Source organism: Calidris pugnax, unplaced genomic scaffold (genome assembly GCF_001431845.1).
Source record: "Calidris pugnax isolate Ruff unplaced genomic scaffold, ASM143184v1 scaffold50, whole genome shotgun sequence".
NCBI lineage: Eukaryota > Metazoa > Chordata > Aves > Charadriiformes > Scolopacidae > Calidris > Calidris pugnax.
Genome location: NW_015090780.1, coordinates 719,442 through 730,196, shown reverse-complemented (window position 1 = coordinate 730,196; position 10,755 = coordinate 719,442). Strand labels below are relative to the sequence as shown.

General features: G+C 64.6%; 1 protein-coding gene across 1 annotated transcript; it reads left to right on the top strand.

Annotated features, from left to right (window-relative positions):
* The first annotated feature begins 2,128 nt into the window (after positions 1 to 2,128).
* On the top strand, positions 2,129 to 3,748 carry SRXN1 (sulfiredoxin 1). The gene is made up of 2 exons (XM_014955605.1): positions 2,129 to 2,404; positions 2,588 to 3,748. The coding sequence occupies exons 1-2, from the start codon at positions 2,144 to 2,146 to the stop codon at positions 2,789 to 2,791; spliced, it is 465 nt and encodes a 154-aa protein (XP_014811091.1). The 5' UTR covers positions 2,129 to 2,143; the 3' UTR covers positions 2,792 to 3,748.
* Positions 3,749 to 10,755: the final 7,007 nt, after the last annotated feature.

The following is a 10,755-nucleotide window of genomic DNA, read 5'->3' as shown; positions in this document are numbered from 1 at the left end:
CAGGATGAGGGGGGTCAGTGTAGCCGTAGAGTTTGGGTGAGTCTATTTAAATGTTCTTATTTATATTATTTATAACTTATGCTTTTCACTATTTATTTGCCAAGACTGGCAGGGCCGTGCCAGTGCCGGCTTGCAGGAGGAGGTGGCAGAGCTGCAGCGGAGCCACCGTGCCCAGGACACAGCCGCAGTGACACAGACGGGGACAGGACCCCGAGAGCGGACCACGCAGCGGGCACGGAGGCAGGAGGGGATGAGACGGCCCAGCAGCCCGGGCTCCGCGCCCTGCAAGCCTCCCCCGAGGGCAAAGCCCTTACTCCTTTGTCTTCCTCGCTGCCACAGGCTCCTGCTCTGCTCCCTGCCCCACGCCAGCCCGGTGGGGACAAACCAGCCATTCTATGCAACCTCCCGGCGGAGCATCCCCGCACCGGCCCCGGTGCGAGCACCGTGCGCACGGCATCCCGGAGCGGGGCCCGACCCACGCCTCCGCTTCCTACCTCGGGCCGCGAGCTGCCACGGCCCCATCACCCCCCCCGTGCCGGTCCCTGACACCGTCCGACGTTCAGCCCGGCACCCCGCGGGGCCGCGTTCGCGTACCCCCCCAACACTGTCTTCCTGCGCCGTCTTCCTCCCTGCACCGTCTTCCTCCCGCCACCTCGGTGCCTGCATCGCCACGGCCGCGGGCTCGACGCCTCCCGGGGACATCCTTCTCCCAGTCCCTTGCTGCCCTGGCGTGGGGGTCACGCACCCCACGCCCGAGGGAAGAGCATCCCCCCCGCCACGCAGGCACCCCACCAGCGAGGACGCAGCGGTTCAAGGCTTTCCCTGCGATGTCGGCTCCTTTCTGCGGCAGCACCGCGTCCCTTGGCCGGGCAGGCACGGAGCGCCGAGCCTCTGCCCCCTGTCTATACTGTAAATAGCAGATACTACAGCAATAATTTTCCGTGCATGATATAGATTTTTTTCTGCCAGGTTTTGTACTCGCCAGCCCCCAGTAAGACAAGTCTACTGAGAACCGGCCGCCCGCAGTATTACTTGTAATGCAATTCAGGGATATAAAAGGGATTTCTGCCACTAACTCTGTGTCTCGAGGGATTTGTACAGGCGGTGGCGGGTGGTGGCACATGAGCTGCTGGCTTGCCCATCCCTCAGTGCCCTCTGCCCATAACCAAGGGCAGCTCTGGGCAGGAGCATCGTGGAGAAAACTTCCACCCCAAAACTCCCCCCCTCCTGCTTCCTCTGCAGCCCCACACCCCTCTCACTGCCTCCCTTCCCCACAGATGGGTGCCAAAGGGGGAGGAGGGCAAATTATTTTCATCCTCCAGCTCATCAGCAAAAACCCTCACTGACCCCTGCGCTCCCGGTGACACCGGTGCTGCCCCACGGGCGAGAGCGCAGTCATTCACCTGCAAAATCATCACCAGATTTATCCTGAAAAAAAATCATCCTGGAGCCTCACAAGCCCATCCCCAATTGTCACTGTCCCTCTCACGGGGCAGCAAGCCACTCAGTGTATTTCTGAGTCAGCAGTGGGGCTGGGGACCCTCTGTCTCCCCCCGGGGAGCCAGGGTAAGGGGGCTGGGAGCAGCCAGTGCCACAGCCCCACAACAGATCCAGGCTTCCCCAGCTGCGGCGGCCAGTGGGGCAGGAGACCCAGTTCTCCCCAGGAGCCTCTTCACCGTTTGGGACACTGGTCTGGAGAAACGACCTAGAAAATCTGGGGGCTGGAGCACCACAGTGTCTGCCCGGCCACAGGGCATCCTTCCTTTGCTGCTCGGCTCTGGGGCTGTTTCAGGCCACTTCTTCCTCACCAAGGACCTGGCACAGACAGGTGATGGAGATGCCACAGGCTGATCCTTGGTGCCCTGGCAGGGCCACGATAGAGCAGAGACCCCCCCGGGCAGCCCCAGGATGGGGACCCCCATCACATGGAGCAGCCTTGGCGCGGGGGGGCTCAGCCACTGTGTGCTAAGGGGTGCCCTGCTGGGACAGGGAGCCCCGAGGGCAGCCCCGACCGTAACCTCACCGGGGCGAGGAGGAGCAGGCACCCGGCCAACTGGCGTTGGCACCCGTCCCGGCAGCAAGGCCCTGCCTCTCCTGCCCCTTCACTGTGACTCTGCAAAACGGTGGGGCGGTGGCGGTGACGATGACGATGGCCGGGCAGGGAGGAAGCAGAGGGGCCCGGCTGGCTGCCGCGCTGCTCAGGGCGGAGCGGCGGGCTCGGCCGGCTGGGCAGGAGGAAGGACGAGGTCGGGTCCTGGTAGCAGCCATGGCGGAGGACGGGGACCGGAGCATCCACACGCAGCACATCTCAGCCGTGCACAACGTGCCCATGAGTGTCCTCATCCGGCCCATCCCTGCCGAGCTGGAGCCGGGCAAGGTGCAGAGCCTGATGGAGACCCTGCAGGTGAGCACCCCCCTATCCCCAGGGGGTGTTGGGGCCACTGACCTCTGCCACCCCGGGGGGCACTGCCGGGGAAGCTCTCGGCACTGGGACGTGCCGGGGGGGTGTGTGGGGCCGGGGAAGCTCTCGGCACTGGGACGTGCCAGGGGGGTGTGTGTTTCTCTCGGGGATCTTTCCTTTTACCAGGAGCATCCTGAGCGGGTGCCCCCCATCGACGTGCTCTGGATCAAGGGCAGCCAGGGCGGGGATTACTTCTACTCCTTCGGGGGCTGCCACCGCTTCGCCGCCCACCGGGCGCTCAACCGGGAGACCATCCCTGCCAAAATCATCCCGTCCACCCTCAGCGACCTCCGCACCTACCTGGGCTCCTCCACACCCAACCTGCGCTAGCCCGGTGCCCCGTGGGCTGAGCTGTGGGCCTCATCCCGGGGCTCCGTGAACCTCCGGTGGGGTCGTGGTCGCCCCAGTTCATGGCGATGGGGGGTGTCCCCGTGGTGTTGGGGTACCCCCGCCTCCTCCCCTCCTCCGGCCGGGATGGGAGGAGAGTCTCGCTGGCAGCGGGAGGCGCCCGGGGCGGTGTGGCGCGGCGGGGCCACCAGGTGGCGCTATTGTGCCGCGCTGCGCCGCCCCGAGCGGCGGCGGGGACCGGGATGGGACGGAGCGGGATGAACCGGGACCGGGACGAGACGGACCGGGAGGAGAGGGGAGGGGGGAGACGACGGGATGGGACGAAGCCGGCCAGGACGAACGGGGACGGGTTAAACCGGGGCACGGTTCAACCGGGACGGGCTGGGCTCAACCGGGGCACAGCTCAACCGGGACAGGGTGGGCTCAACCGGGGCACGGCTCAACCGGGGCACAGCTGAACAGGAACGGGCTGAACCGGGACTTGAGGGGCTCAACCGGGGCACAGCTCAACCAGGACGCAGCTCAACCGGAACGAGTTGAACGGGGATTTGAGGGGCTGAAGTGGGGCACGACTCAACCGGGACAGACTGATCCGGGACGGGACGGGTTGAACCGGGGCACGGCTCAGCCGGGACTGACTGAATCGGGACGGGTTGAAACGGGGCACGCTGGAACTGGGCCATGTCATCTGGGCACAGCCGAACCGGGAAGGGATACAGGCAAACCGGGACACATCCGATTCGGGACACAGCCGTACCGGGAGGAGGCACAGCTGAACCAGGCACGGCCAGTTCATCCTCTGCCTGGATTGGGAGCACCCTGGGCTGTGTCTGCCCCAGAACTGTCTGTCCCCATCCCTGGACACATCCCACAGACCCCTTCTCTGTGGGGGATGTCTCTGGAATGGGACACCCACTGCTGTACCTGGAATAAAGTCAATGAAACCCCTGTGGCTATGGAAGCTGGTACTGGGAGAGGCTGGGGTCAGGAGCAGGCATGCAGTGGCATGGCATGGCATGGCATGGCATGGAAGCCTGGAGCCTGCAAGAACAAGTGGCTGCAGGCACATGGGACATTCTGTGTCAGGGATTATCAGGAGCAGGCATGCAGTGGCATGGCATGGTATGGCATGGCATGGAAGCCTAAAGCCTGCAAGAACAAGTGGCTGCGGGCACACGGGACAGGTGCTGTGTCAGGGGATGGATGCTCTGCAAAGGGACAGATGCTTTGCTGGGGGACGGCTGCTCTGGCAGGGAATGGATGCTCTGAGAGGGGACTCACGCTTTGCAGGGGGCTGGAGGGTCTCTGAGGGGATGGATGATGTATCAGGATGGATGCTGTGCTGGGGGATGGGTACTGTTCTGGGGGATGGATGCCAGACCACACCGCCAGGCAGATGAAGTCAGAGTCAGCTCTGGCCTGGCTGTGGGAGCACACGCAGACTGGGCTGCTGTCATTTCTGCAAAAGCCACATCTTCACCCCATGTGCAGGCTGGAAAAACCACCCGGAGCATCCCCTGGGCGTCTCAGCATCCACCCTGGGCTGTGTCTGCCCCAGAACTGTCTGTCCCCATCCCTGGACACATCCCACAGACCCCTTCTCTGTGGGGGATGTCTCTGGAATGGGACACCCACTGCTGTACCTGGAATAAAGTCAATGAAACCCCTGTGGCTATGGAAGCTGGTACTGGGAGAGGCTGGGGTCAGGAGCAGGCATGCAGTGGCATGGCATGGTATGGCATGGCATGGAAGCCTAAAGCCTGCAAGAACAAGTGGCTGCGGGCACACGGGACAGGTGCTGTGTCAGGGGATGGATGCTCTGCAAAGGGACAGATGCTTTGCTGGGGAATGGCTGCTCTGCCAGGGAATGGATGCTCTGAGAGGGGACTCACGCTTTGTGGGGGGCTGGAGGGTCTCAGAGGGGACGGATGATGTATCAGGATGGATGTTGGGCTGGGGGATGGGTGCTGTTCTGGGGACGGATGCTCTAGATGCTCTGCAAAGGGACAGATGCTTTGCTGGGGGACGGCTGCTCTGGCAGGGAATGGATGCTCTGAGAGGGGACTCACGCTTTGCAGGGGGCTGGAGGGTCTCTGAGGGGATGGATGATGTATCAGGATGGATGCTGTGCTGGGGGATGGGTACTGTTCTGGGGGATGGATGCCAGACCACACCGCCAGGCAGATGAAGTCAGAGTCAGCTCTGGCCTGGCTGTGGGAGCACACGCAGACTGGGCTGCTGTCATTTCTGCAAAAGCCACATCTTCACCCCATGTGCAGGCTGGAAAAACCACCCGGAGCATCCCCTGGGCGTCTCAGCATCCCTTCGGAGCCGGGAAGCTCAGTCCAGGGAGGGGAAAGGCCACTGACTCACCCCACCGCGCTGTGAGTCAGCAGCGGGACTGGGACAGGAACCACGGCTGGACACTCCTGGCCTCTCTCTGCCCCCTCAGCCACGCTCCTCCCCAGACGGATCCCGTCCTCCCGGGGCAGAAACAAGCTGGGGAGAGGGGCTGGGAGCAGGGCACAGCCCCCCCCCCTCCCCGGGCAGCAGCTCTGCAGGGCAGCATGCAGGGTGGGAGCTGGCAGCACTGCCCGCTGGATGGGGCACACTTTGCCCACTGCCTGCCAGGAGGGTGTTTCTGCAGGAGCCACTGGGGAGGAAAAACAGGGTGGGCTGGGGGCTGCTGTGCCAGAGCCTCCCTCTGGCCTCCCTCCTTCCTTGCCTCCGTGGAGGAAGGGGCCGGAGGGAGACTCTGGGGCGGCAGAGCTGCATGTGCCGCATCAAAGCCACTCTCTGCCGGGAGGAAGCCCTGCAAACGTTCACGGAGAGAGCAGCCCTTGGCCCAGGGCTCCCTGATGGGCCATAAATTTCTCGGAAGAATTGTGGCGTGCTAAAAAGTTTCCTCTTGTTAGAGAGCAGGGCAGGGGGAAGGGAGGAGGTGGCAGCTCTTGTGGCAGCGGCGCGGGACATTCCCCTCAAATGGGTGCCCCATGGCAGGGACTGGTTTTTGCCTGCGCCTTGGGCTGTGCCCCCCAGTGCTGGCCATTGGCCTCTCTCTGCCCCCTCAGCCACGCTCCTCCCCAGATGGATCCCGTCCTCCCGGGGCAGAAACAAGCTGGGGAGAGGGGCTGGGAGCAGGGCACGACCCCCCCTGGGCAGCAGCTCTGCAGGGCAGCGTGCAGGGTGGGACCTGGCAGCACTGCCCACTGGATGGGGCACACTTTGCCCACTGCCTGCCAGGAGGGTGTTTCTGCAGGAGCCACTGGGGAGGAAAAACAGGGTGGGCTGGGGGCTGCTGTGCCAGAGCCTCCCTCTGGCCTCCCTCCTTCCTTGCCTCCGTGGAGGAAGGGGCCGGAGAGAGACTCCGGGGCGGCAGAGCTGCATGTGCCGCATCAAAGCCACTCTCTGCCGGGAGGAAGCCCTGCAAACGTTCACGGAGAGAGCAGCCCTTGGCCCAGGGCTCCCTGATGGGCCATAAATTTCTCGGAAGAATTGTGGCGTGCTAAAAAGTTTCCTCTTGTTAGAGAGCAGGGCAGGGGGAAGGGAGGAGGTGGCAGCTCTTGTGGCAGCGGCGCGGGACATCCCCCTCAAATGGATGCCCCATGGCAGGGACTGGTTTTTGCCCGTGCCTTGGGCTGTGCCCCCCAGTGCTGCCCACCTCCCATGGGCTCTGCTCGCCCCTGTCTCCCCGGGTTTGTGCCCCTTACAAAGGGGGCTGGGTGTGAGGCAGCTCAGGAGAGCTGGGGCCACACGTGTGGGGATGAACTGAGGTTGCCTGGATCCTCCAATCCCCCCTCCCACAAGCCTGCACCCCACGGGGTCTTCTTCCAGCTGGGAGACCTGCTTCAGGGTCCACTCTTCAGGCTTCTCATCCCCTGCAAAGCTGTGCCAGGCCATCCCTGCCAGCCCCGCAGGTGCCCCGGGACCAGTGTCACGGGGCTGGGTGGCACCTGCACATCCCCAGGGCTAGCACGGTGTGAGCTGACCCCCAGCCCGTGCTGCCAGTGCTGCAAACCCCTGTCTGGCACAGGAGCAGGTCTTGCCAAAGCTGGCAATATCCTTCTCAGCTCTGTCCGTCCGTCCCTCCATCCCTCCACCTGTCCCCCTTCCTTCCCTCTGCCTGACCCGCGGGGTCTCCGGTGTCGCCGGCTGACAGCCGATCCCGGCTGCCTCCAATCCATTCGTTCCAGGGCAGGAACAAAGGCGCTTTGTGGGCTCCCCCCGGCCCAGGCTGGGTAGGAGGGGGGGGTCCCGGCTCCGGAACTGGGACAGACTTCCCCGCGCGACAGGCGTGTAATGCCTTCCAGACCAGCAGCCCCAGCCCGCAGGTACAGCCCGCCGGGCAGGGGGGGGCTTGGGGCTCCCCACACTGCCTCGGGGACCCACTGGGACACCCTGCCACAGCCCTCACCCCAGAGCTGCTCTCCTGCTCCCCAAAAGGTTTCACAGCACCCCATCCCCTTGAGCCTGTTTCACTGCTCCTTCCCACCCAAAAGGGTTCCAGGGAGGGCTCCTCGAGATTGTCCATGACAGGGCAGTTCTGCAGGACTGACCTGAACTGCCCCAAAATTGGGGACCAGTCCTGGCCATTCCTGTGTGCTGGGGGGGCTGACTGGGGGCTGTGAGTGAGCAGGTCCAGGCAGCACCCTGGGGGTTTCAGTGGGATGGGATGGGATATGATGGGATGGGATATGATGGGATGGGATGGATCGGGTCAGTTTGGTGTTGCTTCACCAGGGCCCAACAGGGTCAGGCCCAGTGTCCTGGTAGCCACATGTGCCGGCGTTGCCGTGGGTCTGGAATCCATTTGCCTCGCCGGCAGCAGTGTTTTCCCAGCAGGGCCAGAGTGGCCCCGTGGGGCTGGGGGCAGCCCTGGCCCCCTGGCCCATCTGCTCCCTGTTTATTTTCTTACACTTAAGTATCACCTCGCAGATAAACACTCCCCGGAGCGGGGGGCAGGGGGCATTTCCCCACCAGCAGAGGGAGGATCCAGCCCTCGGGGCACCCAGCACCCCAACCCTAGGGATGTCCCCCCCGACTAGTCAGCCTGCGGGTTGGGTCATGGCTGTGGCTGCCACCTCAGGCCATGTCCCCTCCATGCCATGTGTCCCATGCAGGGTCCCATCCTCCCTTTGCCCACCATGCATGCCCGAAACACCACCTGGTGCTGCCCAGGGCTGTGCAGCGTGGCACCGCTGTGCCGGGATGGTAGCCCTTGGCCCACGGGTCAGTTTATTTGGCTGGATTATCTGGGAGAGCTGTGATGCCAAACTCAACCGTGTCCTGGCACCCGCTCAAGTCGGCCGCACGACGCAGCGACCGGCAGGAGGTTTGCGATGCCACGGCCCCCAGCTGCGCCTCGTGCCGCCCGGCTGAGTCAGACCCGAGGTGCTGAGGGCCAGGGAGGGGGGATGCTGGGGAGAAGAGGGGGGGTCCAGGCACGGGGACGCACGTCCTGTCCCACGCGCCCGCCAGGCAGCACAGGAAAACCCGGCTGCTGCCACGCGTCCTCCCGTCCCAGCGGCAGCAGCATCCGCAGGCAGCTGGGCAGGCAGCACTCACTGCTTCCCGTGGCTCCCGTTGCTCTCCTGGGCAGGACTGACGGCTCCTTCTGTCCATCTGTCCTCCCGCCCGCAGGACCTGGTGGGGCAGTGGTCATGCACACACACACACACGTGTGCCAACCTTGGGAGGGCTCTGCAGCAGGAGGCGGTGGCAGCTGGGGTCTGTACGGCCGTGAACATGCAGATCTGATCCACACACGTGTGCACATGTACATACACACGTGTGCAACTGCCTACACTCATGCACACACCCCCCAGACTTACATATATCCATGCACACACGTGTATGGCTATGCGCATCCATGCACACATGCCCACACACACACGTGTACAGATGCACGTCCAGACCAACACATGCAGATCCATGCACACACCTTCATGCACACGCATGCACATGTATGCACTGCCCCACACCCAGCCATCTCCAAAGCCTGCTGCTCCCATGTCCCCAAGTGCCCTGTCCTCCACCACAGCAGCACAGGCCACCATCACCCCACGCGTGGCCGTGCCCCCCAGAAACACCCCAGGGCAGCTCGGCTGGGCCCGGGGGCCAGGGCTCTCCCCCCACATAGCCCATCCCTGTCAGCTGGTGGCCATGTGTGGGGCGGCCACAGCTGAGTACACAGCCCCTGCCATCAGTCTTGCTGCCTGTCAGGGCTGGGGGCTGCTGTGGCCCCCCAGCCACAGCCCAGCAGGACGCCAGGGCGAGAGAAAGGGCTCCCCTCTCTGTGCAGGCACCTGCCTGCTCCCTGCCTGCTGCGCCAAGAGCTTCCCCATCCCCATCCCCATCCCCATCCTCATCCCAATCCCCATCCCCATCCCTGCCCCGGCCACCTCTGCAGGGGAAGAAAGAGCCCCCAGTCAGGGGCCAGGAGAAGGCTGGGGTCCCTCGCAGGGACTGATGCACACCAAGGGGTGGCAGGCAGGGGGGTCCCGCCGGCGAGGGGCTGCCTGTGCCCTGCGGGGGGGGAAAAGGGGCCGTTTGCTCACAGCTTGCTGGGCCAGGTGGGCAGCAAACCAGCGCTGGTGGCAGTGCCAGGGAGCAGGGCTGCCCTTGCCACAGTCCCAGCAGTGCCATGCAGTGGCACACATGATGTGAGCCCCGGGGAGACCCCCCAGCCCAGAACACACCTCACAAGCTCTGGTCCCACAGATACAGGTCTTTGGCCATGGGGCATAATGGGATGTGATGCCACCCCATCCTGTTGCACCCAGACCCCCCACACCAGCCACTTTGCTCTAGGGCTTGCAATGTGCCCACTGCATCCCGCAGCTGCCATCCCAGCCCCTGTATGGCTATGCGCATCCATGCACACATGCCCCCACACACACGTGTACAGATGCATGTCCATACCAGCCCCCCCCCCCCCCCCCCCCCCCCCCACCGTGTGATTTACGGGCTCTGCGCAGGCAGACAAATGGTGAAGGAAAACAGGGCAGGGGGGTCCCGCCGGCGAGGGGCTGCCTGTGCCCTGCGGGGGGGGAAAAGGGGCCGTTTGCTCACAGCTTGCTGGGCCAGGTGGGCAGCAAACCAGCGCTGGTGGCAGTGCCAGGGAGCAGGGCTGCCCTTGCCACAGTCCCAGCAGTGCCATGCAGTGGCACACATGATGTGAGCCCCGGGGAGACCCCCCAGCCCAGAACACACCTCACAAGCTCTGGTCCCACAGATACAGGTCTTTGGCCATGGGGCATAATGGGATGTGATGCCACCCCATCCTGTTGCACCCAGACCCCCCACACCAGCCACTTTGCTCTAGGGCTTGCAATGTGCCCACTGCATCCCGCAGCTGCCATCCCAGCCCCTGGCAAGACCCCGAGCTGGCACTGTTTGCCTCATTAGGTGGAGATTTCCCCTGGCATCACCCTCCAGCTGCGGGGCTGCCAGCCAGATGGGGACTCCAGCTGGCATGGACCGTCACCTTGGCCACTGCCGGGCACTGGGGCCACATCCCCACCAGCCCTGGGACCATCCGCCGGGAGCCAGGTCCTGCCCTCGCCCCCCAGCCACAGCCCAGCGGGACGCCAGGGCGAGAGAAGGGGCTCCCCTCTCTGTGCAGGCACCTGCCTGCTCCCTGCCTGCTGCGCCAAGGGCTTCCCCATCCCCATCCCCATCCCCATCCCCATCCTCATCCCAATCCCCATCCCCATCCCCATCCCTGCCCCGGCCACCTCTGCAGGGGAAGAAAGAGCCCCCAGTCAGGGGCCAGGAGAAGGCTGGGGTCCCTCGCAGGGACTGACGCACAGCAAGGGGTAGCAGGGGACAGAACCAGCAAGGGACACGTCCCCAGGGCAGTGTGGACACCCAGCTCAGCCCTGCATGCCCCCAGCCCCAGCGGGACCTCCAGCCCCTGGCGTGGCCCTCTCCCCCCCCCCCCCCCC

What these genes read in the sequence shown, in the direction of transcription:
- SRXN1 (XM_014955605.1), top strand. Translation starts at nt 2,144, where the DNA reads ATGACGATGGCCGGGCAGGGAGGAAGCAGAGGGGCCCGGCTGGCTGCC. An exon ending in GCCTGATGGAGACCCTGCAG is followed by an intron (nt 2,405 to 2,587) that starts GTGAGCACCCCC and finishes TCCTTTTACCAG; the next exon opens with GAGCATCCTGAGCGGGTGCC.